We start from the raw sequence: 22,553 nt of genomic DNA, 5'->3' as shown, positions 1-22,553 counted from the left end.
TACAGAGCTAAATTGTGACAGAACATCAATTACATTTTTGTCATAGCACAAGGCTGGTGCTAGAGACAAGCTGGGATGAGGCAAAGCAGAACAAGAGAAAAGCAATGAGATCATGAGCTTGTGGTGATTGCTGACCAGCAGTTGCATTTTTGTTGGCATTCTGAGAGGAAAAACAGCAGAAACTGATTATTAGAAAGTGTTATTTGCAACATAAATCCTGAAGTTACTGTAGGTTAGTGGAGCTGAAGGGGCTTTTTTCATACATATTAACTACATTTTGTCACACATTAAAGAATTGAGCTGTAAGAGTCATTACCACAGTGAAATATTTTATTTTTTAAAAAAACCCCAATTATTTTTAATCTTTTGTCTGTAATACTGATCAAACCTATTTACAATTAAAGTATTTTACAAAAATATATTTTTAATTTACAAAAAATATAAAAAGAAGGCATAAGGATTAAGTCTACAAGAGTTAAATTCTATTCCCAGAAGATTTTGGAGAAATAGTCACAAACATATAGATTCTGTGATGCATTACAGTTTTTACAATGAAACATCCCTGTTATTCTGTAACAATATTTATTGCAAATATACAAAATTACAAAACATTAGAAATAAGATCCTAATAAGAATATGAAGAAGAGAAATAAAGTTTTGTAGAACTTACTGGGAAGCAAAGGGAGATTTCTAGAATTCAGTTACTAGAAAGTAACTGAAGTTGTTCTGTTCTTCTCATCACCACAATGTCTGTGATGAAAATCCTGATTCCTGACCTGTACACTGACCCCCCCTTATTTCTGTATCAGGGGCATCATGAATCCTTTTCACTAGGAATGGCTTAACAATAACCCTGCCAAAAATCACTGTGGACCACAAGTCAGAAGAGCTCAGTGACTGCTCAGTCAGAATGGTATTTGGCAATTAATACTGAAAATAACCTGTCAAGTTGTCTACTGGCTAGCAGTGATGAAGTTCACAGGCACTTTCTGTTTGCAGGATTCCTTCCAAGGATACAGCAGTAAAGCACTGCCACACATTTTAGAATGCCTGAACCATTGCTTTGACAACTGCAACTTCTAAATATTCCCTATTCTAGGAGTAGATGGCAATAAAGGACATTTTGAAAAAACACCTCATGTATTTAACACCAAGATAGTGATTACCACTTCCTCTGAGTAGGCAGGATTCACTAATTAAACTGCATATTAAAACTGGTTTACTGTGAATACCAGGCTTGTTCAGTAATGTAAGCATTCCTTCAAAGGTTTCTATTTCCCAATCATTGCTTTAAGGTGTTCAAGTTTGTGCTCTTCAATGAAGTCTTCTACAATGTGCAAAGCTCCAATTTTCACCAGCAGGAGAAGAACTTCTTTTGTTTCATCACTGTTTAAGAATTAAAAAAAAATATATAAAAATATAGCAGCACTTTTATTGACATGTCTAAACTATAATTTTTGTTTCCTGACCTCTGATAGTGCTGCATTAACAGCACCAAACATCAACCACCTCAAACTCTCACAGTAAACAAGGACTGCTCCTTCACATTACACTCCATCTTTTCGTTGTGATATATATACATATACATAACATGAGCATACTTTAAAGTATCACATTTATGGTATTTAAGGAATTTTTTAAAATGTTAACACAAAGTATTTGGGGAAGCACTTGAATCTCAAGGACAGCCTCATCCATTACCTGTGGTTGTCCTTGTGCAGTGCACGGGCACACTGCAGCAAGTGCTGGCTGAAGTTCAGTAATTCAGGGAGAGTTGATCCACCTTTGAGATCTTGGAACCATCTTTCTGGGAGGCATGCAACCACCTGTTTACACAATATTTGGAAAAAGTTTAACAAACACTTCAATGTAACCAAGTCACATCACTTCTGACAGGAACCTTCTGGCAGGTTCAGTCATTATTACTGTACTTTTTCCTGCAAACCAACATTCATTATCTCTCCAAGTAGTTATGCTTAAGAACCTACAGAGCAGTATTTGCTCTAAAATGCTCTTATGCAGCAAGGCTGTTAAAAGAAAAAAATTAATATCAAGTTTTAAATGTTTACATTTTTTTAAATATTCCATCATCAGTTTTGACCCCTTTTCATGAAAAACAAAAGGCTTTGAGCATACACCCTCTTCCAGTGAACGTTATCTTTTACCTTATTACACTTTTCAATGTTGTCCGGCCCTAGTGGTGTGTTTAGGATGTTCAGGAGAAGATAACGATTCAGCAGCTTGCTCAGTCCCAAATCACGGACCTTGTCTTCCTGGACAATCCCATCCCAAAGAACAACATTGGAGAGCAGCTGCAGTAATGAAGAAACAATGAAACTGTAGAGCTACTGGCTGTAAGTGTGCTAAAACTGTTACAAGTTTCATAAAAGAAAAACCTAGGAAGGTAATATGTGCAACCACTGCAAGTCCTCAAACTCCAGGATTTACATTCTTCAAACTTCTGGTCAGTTAGCCACAATAACTGCATAACAGAGTAAATAACCTAATTAATTTTATAAGTGCATCTATACTTATGCATAGATACACCTGTATATGTGTATACATGACCTCCCAAGGGTGGAAAGAACATTTTTCCCTTCCAGGGGGTTTAACAATTTCCTAAGTACAGAAGACAATTAAGCAAACTGTCAGAGAAGCAAAGACAGAAGTGAAAAGGTTACATCAACTGCTCAGGACAAGACTACACACAGTCCCTCATGACATGATGATGCTACAGTTTGTGGCATCACAGACTTTTTGTAGTTCATATGATTATTATTATTAGGCACTGAGTTTTTTCTGTTGCCTCTGTAAATCCTTACAACTGTCATTTTTGAGTGTGGTGTAAGGCTGTGTTTGTGAAGGTAAAATACCTTGAGGTTAAGTTACCTGAAAATTAACCTGCTCTGAGTCAAGGAGGATAGCCAACAGGAATAGCAGGAAAACTGAAATGTCGTCTAGGATGTTAATGTTTCCAGTGAAATGAATTTCAGAGAGACAAACAGAACAAATCCATTTTCTCTACCTTAACAGCTGACCAAAACCGTCTTTCTTGAAATTTTGAACGTAGTGATGACTTGTCTTCCACAGTGCTGGTCATGGGAAGAAAAAAAAAAGTTAAAATAAAGATTTTGTTTTGTTGGATTTAAAAGAAAATTAACAAACATCTGATCTCTCAGACATGGGTGTCTACAGTATTTCATCTACATCTGTAGGGGAGAAAGGTAGAGGAACTAAAAAAAATACAAACTGAAGAGAGTCAGAGGGTTAGCTCACCTTTTAGGATACAGAGGAATAAAGACATCTTCCTCCACAGATTTCTTCATTCTTAGGACAACCGTGTTCATCAAATCCTATTAAAAAAGAATTATTGATGTGTCCTCAGAAGAAAGACTTCATATTCTATTTGTAACAACCTCAAAGGTTATTTAGTTCATCCAGAGATCTGATATCTTAGACATAAGTGCAGATGCCATTTTATATAACACACATTGAGACTCTGAATAAAAAATACAAAGAGCAGACAAATCACAGCTGTAATTATCTAGAGGCTTAGCCTGAAGAGTTTTGCTATATTCCTAAGCTATATCCTTAGGTGAGGCCTTCTTTTGCACACTAATCTGCAAGGCAGCAAGAAAACTGAACAGATTAAAACCAAAGCAAGTTATACACATGGGATCTCCACTAAAAGATGTTCAATTCTATGTAAAAAACAATCACCATAGCTAGGATAGTATGTATTTTTGAGCAACATGTTTTCAGGTGCCATAGATTGCCACCTACCTTTTTTTTAAGCCTATTTATTTATTATAAGTTCTTGCTAAGATCAGTTGTATCACTTGACTTTAAGAAATGGTTTCAAAACAACAAACTTTGGAGGGCATAAACATTTTCTTTAAAATATTTATTTTCATACTCAGGGCTCAAACATCCATCCCATTTCACCACTTAATCCATCCCATTTTCACTAGATAAACTTCCTGATTTACATCAGAATAAACCCAGAATCAGGCTAAGAAGGGCTTCCTAGATTGACTGTGTATACATTAGTAATTATTAAAGGATTGTTAGGATTACATAGTAGTTTTCCTCCTCACCAATTAACCAACCTTTGGGGATTCTCAAGTTTTAAAATTCTAGGCCTACTTTATAAATAAAAGCTTAAGGGATACACCACTGAAGCATTACTAGCATATAAAGCTCAAATTTGGAAAGATAATTAAATGCAAATCATTATTATTGCAGTGAAAGAAGATTAGAACTACAAAAAGATTTTGGATAGTATAAAAATTCTGCCTGTATCTAAGAGTAGCTAATTTCTGCCTCACCATCTTAAATAAGGAGAGAATCAGAGAAGTAATCAGAACCTCCTGAAAGAGGTTCAGGAGAATTGTGTGTGCTCCTATGGGCACTGAGAACAAAGTACACACAGTGGGTGAAGTTCCCCTTTCTTGGTACCACAGCTTTTACCTCTCTTGCTCGGCTGGACTCATTTTTGGAAAGGATTTGTTTTCCAAAGATGTTATTGCAAAGCTGTACAAGGTTCTTTGTCTGTGAAGTAGATAAAGGATCCCACACACTCTTCACAAATGCTGAAAAGAAAATAGGAATTTATTTCATTCATAATGTGCAAGTTACTTATCTGCCCTACTTTCAAGCCATTACAATGTAACAGAAGTAAACATAAAAAGCTCAGCCTCTCACCATAATTTTGAAGAGGCCACCTCAGCTCTGCTTTGTGGAACTATACAATCATTACATCTTGGAGCACTGTGATATCACCAACATTATTTGATATTATCATTTTTATTTAAGGTTTGATTGCATAGTTGCAGTGAACGTTTTCAATACATTCTTATCATACCTGTAATTTTGGGAAGAACAGTTTTTTCAATCACTCGAGGCAAAACTTCTTTATCATGATCATCATCTCTTTTTGATTCAGATACATTTTCTGCATCACTGAATTCTTCTATAGCTCTGAACCAGGGCATCTCTTCCAACTCTGTAAAATTCTGATGAAAGATGACTCCTGTTAGTTGTTCAGCTGGTCAGCATTAAGAGAAAAGCTCTATCCACTAACACCCAAATTCCCACTTAATTTCAGCTCCACCCTCATCACTGAATGGGCCAAAACAGCAAAACTAGATTTAAAGCCCCAATTTAATGGGTGGGATTCTTCAAGTGTCTTCAAAGAACCCAGGAGAACTGTTTTTACAGGAGGTGTGGCAAAAGGGGCTGGAGATAAAAGGAGAGGGGGAAATTAAAAATATTCCACAACATGCTTCAGTTTTTGAGACAACACAGTGGCTTTTTTAATTTCTAATGCACTGTGCTATGTATAGAAAAAAAAATTTATATTACTATATCATACACACACAAAAACACAATTTTTAACAAAAATGTCAGCTGATGCACCCACCTCAAGAGGATTCCAACTTATTAACTGAACTCTGATCAACGGGTTTAATAGCTTAGGCAGGCAGAAACTTATGTAAGCATCACAGTAAGAGTCAGGAAACTTCTCTTTCCATTCCTGGAATTTCAACAGGATTTTTCTGATGTCACAAAAATCTGCATGTACATCTTCAAAGATTTTCCTACTATCCTCTAAAACGTTATCTATGGATAATATTCATTGGGAATAAAAAGAAACAATCACAGAACTTATTGAGGCATAAGCTGAAGGGTTTATGCATCTATAGGACATGAGAGATATTCTTATGAGAACTGCATTTGTTATTTATCTTTGACACACGTGACATTTAAATGGTTTAAAAACAGCTCCTACAAAAACCCAGTTTTAGAGAAAAATAGTGTCAGAATGCCAAGGAAAGGCAAGTTTGTTCGGGACTTTTTTTATAGATTTATATAACCACTGTATTTCAAACTTCATTCCAGAATGATAACATTTCAGGCATGGAAACCCTTTTGCTGCTGTGTTAAGAAAGGCTATTATACCTTTCCCTCCTCCTCTTCATCCATTCACTCAAGATAATTAAAACTCTGTAAGCAACCTTTAATTCACACTCCAGCTTCAGGAAATAGATCGACTGTACAAAACATGTTGCAGCACTGCACTGAGTACTGCCAGATCAGCTTTGGCATAATCTGACAGAGCTAACCTCTAGTTTAAAAAGCCATGTATAGTGCTGCCACCACATAACTGACACCACAAGAAATCTACAACTATTATTCATTCCTCAAAGTCATTAGTCAGAACTGCCTGGGTGCATTTTTTTCTACAGTGTGCAAATAAAAACATGGAACTCAAATGAAGTGTTCCTCTACTTTTCCTTTAAAAAATCATTGAAGAAATATCAACAAGAGATCTTGTTCTAGGACATCACATTAGGACTGTCACCAACCTTTGCTCTTCTGGAACTCTTCCACCTCTGTGGGAGTCAGCTCCTCATCACTCGACAGGCCCTCGTGGTGATCTCCTTCTCCTGACTGCTCCCTCGCCTGCCGCCTGCAAGCCCTGCATTTTGGAATGAACTCTGATGAGTTATCCTCTCCTGTGTGTGCAGGAGAGAGATTAAGGAAAATAATCCAACTTCAGAAAATGTACTTAAGGTGTGAGAACAACAGCCTAAGGAGAGGCAATGGGGGAGCAACAGTGACTACACAACCAAAAGAACTCCTGAACTGTGGAAAAAGGAGGGGATTTGGGAACTCGCATCCAAGGGCTTAGAGCAACACCTGACCTCCCCCATGAGCCATGCAATAACCCTCCCTTCACCTCATCACCATTGATGAGGCTAGCAACTCATCCCACCTGAGCATCTGGTGTTGAACTGGATCCTGTCTGACAGTTCAGTGTGCATTTACTGAGCTCTCAGACTGTCCTGCCAGTCCTGGATCTTGTTCAACAACCTACAGGGAAAAGGTGATAGCACCCATGTGCCAGTGGGGCTCTAAAAACTATTGCTGTGGCATCAAGAGAAACAGCCTGCAAAATCAATGGCTTGAATTTCTACCACAGGAAAATGATAAATGGTATGGAAGTGATATTGCATAAATACTTTTAAACAGTTATTCATATCAATTAGCATTAAAAGTTAACTATTTTGAGAGAAAGTTGTTATACCACTTTTCATCCAGTAAAATTTGCTGCTTCAAAGTGTAGTTATGACTTGAGGTACCACTGCAACTGTAAAACTTTCAAAGCTCCCAATAATATGAAAAAAAAAATTGGTACCAATCTCTGAACACTGTAACATCCAAAATGTAGCATCTGTCTCACCTACACTGATAGCAGACCTGGGGCTAGAGGTTAATTTGCTTCACACACCACCACCTCTCCAGCAAAAACAATTCTGCCCAATTTGGCTATTTATACATAATACAAAAATGTATTTCTGTAAAAGTTAATAATATTATTAATTAAAATAGGAAGAAAAAGGCTCCACTCATAGTTTTGCCTCACTTAAGACTTTTTAGTTTAAAATATCCAGCTCCATTAGCATCCACGTTCAAATCAAAATGAAGAGAATGACATTAATGCATAGATGGCTTCCATGTACTTCCAGTTTTGGAAAGCAAATACTGAAATATTTTTAGTGTAATCTCATTTAGTAATCCTACAGGTTTACATTCATGACTGCAGGAATGACAGGAAGTCAGTGCACAGCACATTTATCAGAGTCAAGTGCACCTCTATAAAAGAGTTACCTTCGATGCTCACACATTTCCAGAACCTGTGTCTTCTCATCACCTTCCAATTTACTTTTCACTGGTTTGTCATTCCCACCTATAAGACAGAAACAGCCAAAAATAAAGTGGTATGTTTTTAAAGCTCCTGTTTTATTTTCAAACAGGAAACAAAGAATCTCCTTCTATTGTTTTGTTAGGTTTTTTTTTTTTAATTTGGAAAATAGCTCACAAAAGAACAAACCTAATCAAAACTCTATCCAGAGTAAGTCAGAGTGAATTCCTTGTAGCACTAATAACTGGCTGGTGTGCAAAACATGCCAAAGAGAAAGGGTGTACTACTATCATGTAAGAAAAAACAGCCTTTCCACTATATTAAATACAACTAAGAACATAAAAAACAATGCTATGTGCTGCTAAACATGCAAGTGCAGTCTCATTTGTAATGAGCTGGAGGTAAAATCATTTTAATAGCAACTCTTACATGGCATTACCCTTTTCTCCTTACACCTGCTGTCAGTTTGCCACCCCATATTACAAAACCATCCAGGCTGCTACTTTCTCTCATCTGCAGTTTATCCCCTCAAGTGAGAAGACTGAACCCATATGATTTAGTATTTACCAGGATCCAGTACATCTGCCCTCCATCTGTTCCCAGCAGCTCCAAGCAGACTGCTCTCAGCTTTGCCTGAACAGTTTTAAAAGGTTTGGTTTTGGAGGTCTGGTTTGTTTGGGTTTTTTAAATAGCAGCAGCTAGAGATTCACACAGAATACAAACAATACCTTGGTGAGGAAAGAAAATATGAGCTGAGAAAACTGTACTAATTTTTCCCACAGTGACTGAAACAGTTTTCTTTTAGATAAAACCCTTACACAGAGTAGCTTCTCTCTTCATGCTCTGCCAGATGGGTGTCACCTCCTGGTTTGAAATCTCCAATCTGGGCACACAAAGCCTTACAGACACCCTCAGGTAAAAGTGATGTTGCCAATTACACACTCAGCTTTTTCAGATATTCACAGAATTCAATAATAAGCAAGCTTTCTCCAACTTGAGACCTACTGGAAAACTGACTCCCATTTTTCTTTTTAAATATTGATGGGAAATTGAACAATTAAAAATTGACAAGGTCATGTCATATTCAGAGAAATTAAGCCAGAGAAAAACAGTATCATGAGAATTACTGAGGTTAGAATTTCAAATGAGGTACAGTAGAGCATGCCTACTGACAATGGGAAGGAGAAAGGAGATCAAAAGTGAAAATTAAAATCTTAACCCAAAAATGAACTGTATTTCTGCTCAAAGACAGAAGTTACTTTCTTTGAAAATCTGAACTTTGTACTAACCTGTCAGCTGCTGAATATAAGCAGATTCATTTTTCAGCTCCTCTTGCCTTCGCTTCGATACTCTCACAGCTTGTTGCTGAAGAAGGGCATGCACAGCCCATTCCAGTTCATTAATGTCCTTCAGCTGCAATACAGCAAACACCAGTCAGGCTTTTAAAATTGATTTCAATCTCACAAGAATGAACAAAAACCAATTTCCATGGGTTTCTTGTATAGTTGTGAAAATTGAACAGAAGTATCATAGAATGATGAGTAAGTTCCTGGTCACTGGAGTTTTTAAGGATGAAAACACAAACCACATGCCAGTTACAAGTTAAGGACTAAGACTTCATACAAAAGGGTTCACCAGGACACCACTGGTGTCCCTTGTTTTATTGCAGTTTGCTTTTGAGGCACTAGCCACTGAAGAAAATGTATTTACTAACTAACATTTCTTCCCTTTAGAGTTACCTGAAGAAACTCACAACTGCAAAGTTACACAAAATTAAATTTAAATTAAATTTGATTCTGATAGAACTGATTTTTAACTGGGTGGTCTCTCTCATTTTTCACTGACAGAATACACCTCTATCATCTTAAAAAAAAATAAAGAGGAAAACATACATACTTTTTCATTCAAACAGTTTATCAAGTTTTCTACGTATGTTTTCATGGTCCTGTAGAATTTGTAATTCAGAGCTGCATCTGAAGACTTCTCCAGCTCCTGGACAGACATCTTTGAGCTCTCAATATCCTCCATATATTTTTCATACTCTCTCTGGTGGGCACGGTGCACATCCTGTAAGGATGTTATCCTAAAAGAGAGAAACCCAGACAATCAGAACTATTGTCAACTTAACAGCTGATGCACTCCAAAACATTTCTCCCATTATAATCACATACAAAATCTTTCCCTGTGCCAATAATAGCACTTGCATTTGACCTGAGCAGCACTGAAAGATTTACCCATGCCAACATTTACAGGGTAGGGACAAACATCATGCTTTGGCAACCCAAACATCATTTATACGGTGCTGGTTTTGAAAGCACCCCAGGTATTTTACCTGGACTCCTCAATACACCACACATCCCAAAAACATAAAAACCAAAACTACATGGTATCACATTATTAAATAGATTCTACCCAATGTAATCTGGTAAAAACTACAGCTCACATCTGCATGTCCATACCAGTTAATATAAGTTGCATGGACAGAAGCACCTGTAAGCATTTTAATGTGTTCACTATTAAATACAAACCAACTGACAACTCTTACTGTTGAGTGACAAACACCAAAAACTTCTCTCTACAGCTGTCTCTAGTAGACAGGTAGCACACAAACATTTACATTTATTACAACTCTGCTTCCTCTCTTTTTTACCCCTTCCCTCCTTACATATCCCAACTGTTTGCTCAGTTTGAACAGGTCTGTAACAGAATCAAGGCACAGACCAGAATTTATTTCACCTCCCTGAACTGAACAGTTCCCAAAGAAAACAGATGAACTAAGCTATTGTGTTCTACTGTGCTACAAATTAAAATGAAAAAAATATTCATTTATTTCAGCACTTAACATATTACAAACATCTACAAACAAATCAGGTTTGTACCTACACCAAACAGGTTCCCCCTCCCCTTCCTGCTGTTTCCCAGACAAATTTCCCACTCTTAGCAGTTGTATTCTTATGTTTTCTTATTTGATTCTGTACATAAATTCCTGCTTCATCCCTTCAGGTGATTAAAGCTAAGAAAGCATACAATTCCACAAGAATACTTAGTCCAACTCAGTTTCACTTCTCTAAACAAATGCAGCAGTGATGGTCTGTACAAAGCAAAGATTACACAGAGAGAGCTTGGTGCAGGCTCACAGCACAATTTATGTCTCACTTGTATTAAGTTACTTGTCTAAACTTATCTGAACAGCTGCTTCCCAGTGCTGGGAGGGATGACAGGGGATGGCTTACCTTGGGATGCCTGACCCCAGCTGTCCTTCCCACACACCCTCTAGGAGGTTCCCATGTCCACTTCAGCTGCCCACTCAGCAGCTGAGCTGCTCAAGAGAAGTCACAGCCTGGCACACAACTAGAGAAAAAGATCCAGGCACGCTCTGAACAGGCTCTGAGGAACTTGGGCTGCTTCAGGAAATAGTGGGCTGTTTTTGCAGCTGGTATAAGAACTACCAGGATTGGGAGGATAAGAAGGAGGCCTGGGAGTGCCAGCTCCACCTGCCCCCAATGAAATTCTGCTTGCTGGGCAAATGTAACATCAAGCCAAGGCTTCTATCAAGAACTGCCAGTAACCATAAAAAGGTGCTGCCAAATACATTAATTTACTTTCTAAAGTTCCAGTTGATAGAAACACTCTTGGAAAGTCCAAAAGCTCCCCTGAAACAAAGTATTGCCACATGAAGTAAAAAATCTGTAGTACTCCATTAGACATCATTACTCTTGGTAACAACCCAAATAAAGCTCAACACTCTGGAAAAAAATAGTAAGACTTCAAAGCTGTTGTCTAATTCTGTGACAAAAACTTAGACAACTAGTAAGTTTAGGAGTTACCTTTCAGTCAGTCTCTTCTTCACAATTTCCAGATTCACAGGTGGTAGAGAAACAGAGGTATCAAACTTGGGTTTGGCTGGCTGATATTTACACACAGAAGCATCATCACAAATTTCCTACAAAAATTGAGTGTCAATTTTTAATACACCATTTACATAATTTCTCCCTTTGCAACTCTACAGATCAACAAGACATATCATTTAAATACTAGACATCTGATACAAAGATATCTATTTCAATTACAAAACAATCTAAACAAAACCCAATAAATTCAAGCATTAAATCCATAACTAACAAGGTCTATGGCTATAAATTGCTGCTGTTTCCTGACGAGCAGAATTAACTTTTCCATAAGCAGTGGAGTATGAGGACCTAAATCATACTGGATTTGAACACCAGTCTCAGAAAGATGTAACTTTCTCTCATTCCTCAACTCCCCAAAATTGGAAAAATTTCCACAATTGTCAATTCTGACTTCAATAAAGAGCTAGTTATTCAGACACTCCTAAGTCTGATCCAGAGTAAGTGATCCAAGCCAGAACCAAAACCCCCAACACATGAAAATATAGTTTATTTTTGCCAATTTACTTACTAGGGAAAAGACAGCATTCTGCTGAACTGTGAAAAGAGCTCTCATATTGCCATTTAACAGAAATTTAGCAGAATAAAAGAAAAACTTTTGCTTTGCAACTTTGCAACATTTGTATTATTTGCATACTCATGCTTTCAAGATCCCTTGCACAGCAGCAGAAAAATCAGAGTTCAGAATTTTCTCCTCTGCTTCTTGTCATCTCTTATCACAACAGGTATGTGCCTTTTGGGCTGACATCACCACACTGCTTCTCACCAGCCAGACAGAGATTACAGATTTTCATTACATTTTTCCATATTTCTAATCATCTTTCCCTGAAGAATCATGGAATAACTTCCTAAGATCCTCCCTAATGACAGGGCAGAACAGAGATACAACAGTACTCCAGACAAGCTCTCTTGCTTGTAAGTAAAAAAGAACTTCCAATGGTTAGGAAAGCATGTGTCACCTGAGAGAGTTTAACAGCTTTCTTTATTTGCTGTTCTTCCCACTTGGCTTCATCGTCACTTGATGCATCACCCAGAGACACTGGAAGTTAAAACAACTGTTATTAGATGTTTATTTACATCCTTTATTTTTTCCCTTCCTTCTAAAGCAACAATGGGTCTCCCAGGCAATAGTGAGAAGTGATACACACAAAAAAGCAGATGAAAAACCTGCAGATGGATTACTGCAAAACTGAAAGGAAAGGAAAGCTTGGAAAAGGCTACTGGGATTTGTAGGATTCACACTAGCATTGATTTCCCCAGCTGATTCTCAGACCACTACTACTGCAGTAGGAGGCACACAAATACCTTGTTTTTATTTCTCAAAACAAAGTTTACATGCAAAATACATGTAAACAAGAATATAAGTATAGACCAAGACATGACACCCAACAAACCCTTGAGCATTCCAGAACATACACTCAACTACAAATACAAAAACACCTCGTTAGCATTAATTTGAATGGCAGATTCTGCTCATAGATATGCATTCCTTATAGCCCTTATTCAAATACTTAAGTAAACCTGTGCTTCATAAACAACACTGTAAGCAGCTCTAAGGGAATAAAAACAATGGAAAAGCCAGCTATGTTTTGCATGCGATAGAGTTGTTTACTTCTGAAGGGCTGGAATGCTGGTTTGTTTGTTTTTCATTTTTTGAATTTATAATGTCAGTGCAAGAAGAGCACTTAGAAGACCAGACTAGAAGCAGGAGGCAGGACTTACACTAACTTTATTCACAGTAAATGTGCCTCTTACAAGGCCATTTTTTTGCAGTCAACAAGGCCAAAAATAAATGTTTGTAAATATTTGTAAATATTTCTAAAAGTATCCTGCACCACCACAAGTGAGACCTAAACCAAATTTATGACCCATATAAACCTCAAGTACCAACTGCACAGCCTTTTTCCAAGAGCCCTGAGGAGCAAAGCCTCACTCCCTACTGGACAAGTCCCACATGGCTCCAGAGGCTAAAACAAAGCCTCCAGGAGAAATACCACAAGCTCACCCATGTCTTCAGTCATCCTCTGCCTAAGAGTTCTCATTTTAGGAGCAAAATCAAGGTTCTTTGTTTCAGACTCATCTTCACTCTCCAAATCACTGCTTCCTCTTCTCTGAGGGACCTGAGGACTGTTTGAAACATCCAGGGCAAGATAATCAGCCTCTGTCCTGGCTAAGTGACGCTTCCTCCGAGCAGCCTCAATGTGAGCTGCACTGGGGATACTGCCTGCATCAAAGAGAGAGAAAATCTAAGGAAAATACTAAAAGCAACACTCTGTATCTAATGCCAATCATCACAACTGTTCAGCACCACTGTACAACTCTGGACACAGAACACAAGATGGTTTTCTACAATGGTCGCCATGTAGACTATAAGGAGATGAAAAAGTGGCTCTCAGCCTCAAAAAGACAACAAATGTTTGCAACTAAAAATGTGGGGGAACCACTGTTCTTACAAAAGGGTAGCCCTCATTCAGGATAAACAGATGTACATACCTTAAAATGGTTTAAGCTGGGTGGAACACATCTCACCTAACTTGTCATGTACTTCAAACACAAAATGTTCTAAAATAGTTTTCTTGAAAAAAAAAAACCAAAAAAAACAGGGAACTAACCTGGCAATAAATCCTTCCTCCTCTGTGGAGAGCTGGATTCATTTTCAGAGTCTGAGCTGTTGTAATCCTCATTCAGTGAAGAGTAAGTTTCATCCTCATTGTCCTCATCCTCTTTACAAGTATCTTTGGTGTTGCCAACTCCAGGCTCCAACTGACAGATTTCTTCATTATAAGGGAAAAAAAATCCATTATTTCAATTTCAGCTGCTGGAATATGATGTGCCATAACTGGTGACCAGAAATTATTTACACCTTGCTGCAGCAAAGACTGGTCACTTGTCTGTCTATCTCCACTTGGTCTCATCAAAACATGCCAAATTGTAACATTCCAACACAGTCACTTCCAAGCCAATTCTTGTATTGAATAAAAGCATCTTTGATGATGCTTCCCATAGAAAGACTACGAGTTCTTCTGAGACACAGAGTGTATTTACATGCACAAAAGCAATGAGATCAGCTGTCAGACAACAACTAATTAATATTCTGATTGCTCACAGCATATTTGGATTCTTGACTTGAAAAACTGCATTTAGAAAGCACTTTTTTTAAAGCATTATCAATGAGGGAGCTCTTAGTTAAATGCTAAACATTTATATCTCCAGTTATTATCAAATTCTTTAAAAATATTGATTTCTCTTCATCTGCCACTACACTTTCAGTAAATCATAAGATTACTGAACACCAGAATGTACCACCTTTTATAAGAATGTGATATGCTTTTGTAAGAAGCTACTAAGAAAATTTACTATCTGAGCTGAATCACAACCTCAAAGGGAATTATTGCCCGATCTCAATCTAATTTACTTTTATCTAACATTAGCAAATATGGTGTATCTGTGAATTGACAGAGGTGTCAAAAGGGGAATACATAAAGAGAACTTTCAGATGCATTTGTTTCTAAAACACACAGACTCCAAATATTCCAATAGGAAACTTACCACAGAATGGTTTTGGTTGGAAGGCACCTTAAAGATCATCTAGTTCCAATTCCCCTGCCATGGGCAGGGATCTTCCACTAGACCAGCTGCTCACAGCCCCATCCAACCTGGCCTTGAACACTTCCAGGGATGGGGAGCCCAGCCTCTCTGGGCAACTGACTGTATTTCAATGAAACTAGGGATACTACCAGAATACTCAAGGCTATTCACTGAATTCAGTTAGAACATTTAAATGCTGTAAGAGCATGTAATTTAATAATGTTTACATTAAGTTTCATCAGACAAAATGCTAGTCACATGTTCCCTCAATGCCAACATTTAGATCAAACTGCAATCTGACAGCAATAAGCAGTGGATACCTGGCCCATAGTTTGAAAGATATTATGTTGAGGTATCAACTTAACAAAACTTTGTTAACTTTGATGTAGTACATGGTTCTGCATAATCAGGTTTTCTCAAGAACAGCCTCCAAGTTCTGATAAACTTTCACCAAGGTCAAACAGAAAACAATTTCAGCACAAATACATTACAATTATAAACCCGTAAACTAACATTGTAAGTATAATTTTGAGTTGAATTAACAAGCAAAAAACATCTAACAGCGGTATTTTTACAACTCTTCACTTATTTCATAAAATATTTAACTAAAAAAAGTACTTACTTTTGCTTTCTTCAGCTTCTGTCTGTGCAGGCAGTAAGCTTTCCTTCTTTTTAATTCTAAAGGTTACTTCGTTGAAGGATGGCTTTTTAACTTTAAAAAACTCTTCACCTACCAGATAAAACAAAGTGATTCTGAGTAACATTCGTAAAGCTAACAATACACACACATATATATGCATGTACTGCATACAAAAGTGCAGGTAAACTCTACGTGCACACAGCATAACTTCTGAATCACAGAATCAATGAGGTTGGAAAGGACTTCTGAGATCAAGTCCAACCTATGACCAAACACCAACATGTCAACAAGGCCATGGCACTAAGGGCTATGTCCAGTCTTTCAGTTCTGACTCAATTAATCCTAAATATTACAGTGGCTTTATCACTCATCACTGATCACCTCTTAGGTAAAAACTGCAGCTCAGCCTCCTCTACGCAGCACCACTGCACTGCTGAAATGCAGGGTCTCTCTGCAGCTTGTCCCCACCAAGGTGGCAATGTCTGCTCATCAGCCACAACAGTCACAGCCCAGAAGGGTCAGTTAATCATTCAAGTTTCATTCATTTAAGCTTGTTCAGTCATGGAACCACACTGTACTTGCCCTCTCTGGTTTTCTCCAGTTCTAAGAAGATTTCAGATTCTTTCCAGTCAAAGGAACTTGGACATAAATAATTGCCAAAGTACTTTTCACAGAATCACAGAATTGTCAGGTTTGAAAGGGACTGAAAGGGACCTCTGGAGATCACCTTGGCCAACCCCCCTGCCAGGGCAGGACCACCTGGAACAGGTGAGACAGGAATGTGTCCAGGTGGGTTTGGAATGTCTCCAGAGAGGGACACCCCACGCCCTCCCTCGGCAGCGGTTCCAGTGCTCTGCCACCCTTGATGTAAAAAAGTTCTTCCTCATGCTGAGGTGGAACTTATTATGTTTCAGTTTATGGCCATTGCTCCTCATCCTATTGCTGGGCATCACCGAAGGGAGTCCGGCACAACTCTCTTGCACCCGCATTCGAGATATTTGGATATCTCGACTGATGAGACCAGCTCTCTGTGGTCTCCAGATAACCAGGCCCAGGCCATGTTTCAGTGCGGGTGACCGCGCAGACCCTCCCGGAGCCCTTCCCCTCACACCGCTGTGTTTGCAGCGAGAGGCAGGAGGGCGCCCAGCGCGGGGCTCGCTGAGGCGGCAGCCCAAGGCAGAGCCCCTCCGCTCCCGCAGCCCCCGGCCGTGCTCCGCGGGCACACACACCCGATCCCTCCTCACCTTCCCGCTCCTCCTCGCCGCCGAAGCTCAGCAGCTCCTTCCCGGCCCGGCCCGGCCCCGCTGCGCCCGCGGCTCGGCGCTGCCCCGGGCCCGTGCCCGCCCCGGCTCTGCGCGCCCGTTCGCGGGGGCTGCGGGCCGGCTCCTCCGCGGGCAGCGGCGCCTCCGCGCCGGGATCGCCCCCGGCCTCCGAGGGCTCCGCTTCCCGCTCCGAGGGCGAGCTGGCGCCCGAGTCCGGGGACGGGGCTGCGGCCGGCTCCGGCTCCGGCTCCGGCTGCAGCTCCGGCTCGCCCTCGCTGCTGCCGCTGGAGGCTGCGCGCCGCCGGCCGCGGAAGTTGCGCGGGGGACGGCGGAACATCGCTGCCGGGAATCGCTCCCGGAATCGCTCCCGGGCCCGCCGCGATCCCAACGTGGAGCCCGGCGCGCACGCGCGGCGACCCCGGCGCGCCCCGCCCGCGGGGGGCGGGAGCCTGGGAGGGACGGAGGGATGGAGGGATGGAGTAAAAAAAGGTGTAAAAAAATGTAAAAGGCGTTTTTTGGTGATTCACTGATGCCTAAAAATGTACCTTCTTTGACAAAGTGGCCCCTCAGTTCAGGGGCTGCCGTGCTGGGGGTGCTCCCCCTCCTCCGCAGTACCATCGGAAGCTTATGGAGTTCTGACATTATAAAATATCATTTATAAATAATATATGATAATTTTTTTTTCAATATGCAAAAGTTGTATTTCAGTTATATGGCGATAAATATTAATGAATATTTATAAACTTTTGTGATTGCTGTGTATTAGTAAATGAATAGTAATTTGAAATGTAATTGCTAATGCCTAACTACACATAAATAAAATAGTTGTTTTAGAATTAGTAGTAACGTACACTAAAAACAAATAAACACACTTTTTAAGGCCCTGTTGGAGGGAGCTCTGAGCAACCTGTCTAGTGGAAGGTGTCCCTGCCCATGGAAGGGGTGCTGGAATTAGATGATCTTTAAGGTTCCTTCCAACACAAGCCATTCTATGATTCTATTATTATTATAAATGCAAAACCGGCCATGTAGCTTGTTGTTAAAAAGTAATCACACTTTTTTTTTTCCTTTCCTCAGGCTGAGCTCACAGAAGGAGCCAGGCAGGTGCCAGTGCTGGTGGAAGGGGAGGGGAACATATGGCTGGGAACAGAAGGAAGGTGGGAATGTGACAAGTGATGACAAATTGGTTTGCTTGGAGAGGAGTTGCACTGTAGCTTGTACCCGCCTTTGATTTCTGCTGTGCTGACTTGAGCTGTGTGTGATTTGCTCTGTGGAAAGAAAGCACATCCCACTCCAAATGAAACCAGGCAGAGCAAGTCCTCCAAGTAAGCCTTTGTGTCCCAAGAGAAGCATCCAAGAATAGCAAATGTTTGAAATGTTCTTGCTCAAATTGCTCCACCTTTCTGTTCTTCATCTGTAAGATGAGGATACTAATATTAACTTGCCTCAGGAATCTTGTGAAGAAAAAGCTGCATTTGTGAAGCACCAGTTACAGTAAGAATAACATAAAAACCCAAGAGAAAATCAACTAAAATATATTTCTATTCAGCACTGCTTCTAAATGATTATTAAATAAAACCCAAGGCTACTTAGTGAATAAGGAAGATTATAAAAACTTTAACAATTCAGGAAGCACAATCCACCTTGCAGCATTATTCATTTTCTGCATTGAAAAAGGATGGGGGTCTGGCGGAAAAATAAGTACTTATGGAAGTGCTGAAATTAAACCTGTCCATGGATTTGTGTTTAAATTGACTTATTGCAGGCTCTGATTCAAAACTGCCTTATTGCTGTGGAATTGATATGGACTTTCCCTGGGTAGTTTCTCTGACTGAAGGGTGAAGTCCAGAATAGTCTGGGGATGCACAGGTGTATTGAGTTGTTTGCAACCTGGACAAAGGAAAGTTTGCAGATATAGATTTACCTGGAATAATGCCCATAAGTTTCCTGTTTCTCATTTACCACCCCAGGACTGATGAAGGCTTCATCAAGCCAAGCAAAGATGGGAGTTTTACCAGGAAAATTTAACATCTTTATAAAATGACAGACCTTCTTTGCCTGGCTGTGTCTCTGTATTTAAGTGTTTTCTTTTAATCTGATTTTAAATCCTATCAGTCTAGTGAGCACCACTCAGGCAGGACTGAACTGGCTCCTTGTAAAACAAAATGGGCCAGGACCTCAGCGTGGCAGAAAGAGGGGACACAACCCTTGTACTCTTTGTCTTTCCAGCAGCTTGAAACTGCCATGTTTGCAATTGTCACTCCAGTTTATATGTCCACTTAGTGCCAAGATACTGATCTAGGCAGTGGCATCCAACCCATGATGACCCCAGTTCAGAAGAGGAAAAGCAAATTCAGCCTCAGCAACGCAGCACAGTATTTCTTGGAAAGACTGCCAATGCCCAGTGCCAATGGATTTATCTTGTTAGGCAGAAAAAGCCCTTTTCCTGACACTGCTGACACAGAACAAAAGGATAATTTTGCCTTAAACTATTTAGCCATGAAGGTTAAACTTAACAGACAGGTGAGGATTTATTGGTCACAAATATTAGAAACCTTTGTTCTTAAGTGTTTTAGTGATTCTGCAGCCAAAATTCCTCTGGGACATGAATTTTCAGAAAGAGTTGATCAGTGAGGTAGATCAGCAAATTGTTATAGATTTCCCTTTCCAAAGCAAGAAGCAGGATAAAAGCAAGACAAACCTTGCATGAAAATTCAAGTGAAGCATTAATGGCCAATAGAATGATCTCTTTTCACACTCCATTGATTTCAGCTCTGGCTTGAACTCTGTTAAACTTTAATGTCAATGTGAGTTACAAAGTGACTTGCTCTGACAGACTCACCTCTGGTCAAAAACAACTTTCAACTGAAAAAAAAGTCATAAACCTAAGAGGTCAATTCTGTTTTGGGGAAAGACTACAAAATTACATCTAACCCCCTGAATGCAACAACTTTGCCACTGATTTGAAGTACAGCACAACCTTATTACTTGCAGCTGGTGGAAGAATTTGCCTTTGCTTCTGTTTTTCATGGCAAAGTCCAGCAGGATGTCAGGCAGATGGGGGCAGCAGCACCTCAAACTCAGCGTTACACCAGGCAAGCAAAAGCCAGAGTCAAGAGAAATTTCTGTGTCTCATCCACACAGAGCTTTTGTGTAGACTTCCATAAGCCATATTAAAACCACAGTGATCTCTTTGCCCTTTCAATGAATCTCTGCTTTTATTAATTATGTTGTAAATCATAAGCTCACTTTACTGTTTTACACTGTTTTGCCTAGCTTTATCAGTGTTTTATAGCATGCCTACATCTTTCCAGAAATCCGTGAATCCGAAAAAATTTCGTTTTCACAGCAACTCACAAAACATTCTGAAATCTGAGAAGATTTATTTCTAATTTTCCACAATATTTATGTTATTCATCCCTTAAAAGCAACGTGTAATTCCAGAGAATCTAAAAAAATTCAGCACACAAGAGGCACACTACTCAAAAGTAGTACTGGTCCTCAGAACCCAACAATATGTATGAAATAACAGGTTTTTAGCACCTAAAAGTGAAAGATTTGGGGGGAAAAAAACCTCATATCTGTAGCAGATGCAATAGGGATCCCAGCCTGTTGGGATCAGAGTGGCTTCTTGGCTTCATCAAAACTTGAGTGTGGAGAAACAAATGTGTCTGAAATGAACCTGCAACTCTGTCTTACCGAGGTGTTATTTACTAATTGTGGCATAAGGATTGTAAAATTGCAACAAATAACCTTGCTTAACCCCATTACTCTGCTATTGTCAGCACTTGGCACTTGTGAAATTCCTGTGTGCTTGGGCATTTCTGCCCTCCTGCACTGCAGCTCGGCACAGCAAGTAAAACCCTTGTGTCTGCTCAGCAGTTGGCAAAGTTTTATTTGCAATAATTCAGTCTGCATGAGTCAGCACTGCCTCCCTTCACAACATGGTCTGGCCTGTCTGGAAAGTTGCTTTCTCTATGGCTACATAGATGTTCTGTAAATCTCAAAACCATTTCAGTGCGGTAGGCAAAGGAGCCTTTGCCACACTGAATAAATACAGTCCGGCTCCCCATTCACTACTACATAATATCTGTGCTTGGCAGGCAACAAAGTTGGGACATGAATATTTTATTTCATACAGCTATGAAGTAATAGAAAAACCTGAAAAATGAATACAGTAGCCATTTGTTATTTTAAAACCTGTGTGGGCTTCTGGTTCAGAAACCAAACCAACATCTCTAGAAGTTCTATTTTTGATGCAATGTGTGCTTTGTGCCTTCTACACCTTTTTGGTAAATTGTTACTCAGAATCTATATCAGAAATGCACAACTCTTGTTCTGTTAGGTGTGGAAAGCAAATATTAACCTGTAATTTTGTTTATCCTGTTCTGTTTTATGCCTCCATTTTTAAATAAAGATGTGGGTTAAAAGACAGTATCTAGCATTTACTCAAAAGAAGGAAAGCAATTTGCACTGCTGTAAAAATGGAACCTCCAGCAGCACTGAGTGAGGGCTCATTGCTTCTGTGTTTGCTGGAGAGAAAAATGAGGAGGTGGAAAAGAAAATGTAGCATGAATAAGAGAGTTAAATCTAATAAAGGGGTCAGAGCTGTCACTCATCAGGTAGGTGTGGCTGTCCCTAAGTAGTTCTTTATAGCTGGGACAACAAGCTGGACTCTCCAGATGAGGAAATGCCACTCACTAGGAAGCAAAATTAAACAGGTCACTGCAGGAGGAATGTGTGCAGGTCACTATTGAGCAATTACTGCTTTTTAACCACTCAGAAATAGTTGTCATTTTACGTCCCTCGATCTCTGACCAGTAACTGTGCACGAAGCTTGGCTTATTCTTGCAGTAACTGATCTCTGGTCTACATTTGGTCCTGGTTTAACTTTATGTATTTTAAACACACATTTACAGGAAGATGTCCGTCATCACGCTTAGACACTGCCTGGTCAGAGGGCTTGGACAGGAGAATAAAGAATTCACTTCTGGTGTGTTTTCCTGCAGCAGAGCAGAGAAAAAAAGAAAAGCAATATTATGGGGTAAACTAAGAGCAGAGAAGAAAGTCATGTTACCTTTTGCCACTCAACTCAGGCTAAGCAATTTTATTCGTGATTTTTTTGCTGTCAGTGGAGATCTTTCCTTATTACTCTAAAAATAGGAAAATTGCTTGTAACAGGAAACTGAGACAGAGTACAGAATGATCAAAAAGTAAAGCCTTAATGTGAAAATTGAGTTGCTAGTAATAGGAATAGTTTCTCCATCTTCATTATATCTTGTTAGGTTTTGCTGTTGTGTGCTGGTTTTGGCTCAGATATGACAAGGAGATGATAGAACCATAGGATGGATTGAGTTTGACCTTAAAGATCATATAGTTCCAATCTCCCTGCCACGGGCAGGGACACCTCCCACTAGAAGCCTAGGATAATAAATGGTACCATAACA

The 22,553-nt window shown here is 39.5% G+C and overlaps 1 protein-coding gene across 1 annotated transcript; it reads right to left on the bottom strand.

The window, feature by feature from the left end:
- Nucleotides 1-67: 67 nt before the first annotated feature.
- On the bottom strand, nucleotides 68-17,480 carry GCFC2 (GC-rich sequence DNA-binding factor 2). The gene is made up of 18 exons (XM_039721622.1): nucleotides 17,089-17,480; nucleotides 15,827-15,934; nucleotides 14,229-14,390; nucleotides 13,622-13,840; nucleotides 12,576-12,655; nucleotides 11,536-11,651; nucleotides 9,605-9,791; nucleotides 8,998-9,121; nucleotides 7,675-7,753; nucleotides 6,369-6,481; nucleotides 5,423-5,622; nucleotides 4,865-5,015; nucleotides 4,471-4,592; nucleotides 3,277-3,353; nucleotides 3,026-3,092; nucleotides 2,166-2,312; nucleotides 1,702-1,826; nucleotides 68-1,386 (listed from the first exon to the last, which is right to left on the bottom strand). Exons 1-18 carry the CDS (start codon nucleotides 17,441-17,443, stop codon nucleotides 1,272-1,274), a joined length of 2,547 nt encoding a protein of 848 aa, XP_039577556.1. The 5' UTR covers nucleotides 17,444-17,480; the 3' UTR covers nucleotides 68-1,271.
- Nucleotides 17,481-22,553: the final 5,073 nt, after the last annotated feature.

This window comes from Passer montanus, unplaced genomic scaffold (assembly GCF_014805655.1).
Source record: "Passer montanus isolate IOZ18808 unplaced genomic scaffold, ASM1480565v1 scaffold46, whole genome shotgun sequence".
NCBI lineage: Eukaryota > Metazoa > Chordata > Aves > Passeriformes > Passeridae > Passer > Passer montanus.
Note: the sequence above shows the minus strand (reverse complement) of the source record. Positions and strands in the feature narration are given on the sequence as shown.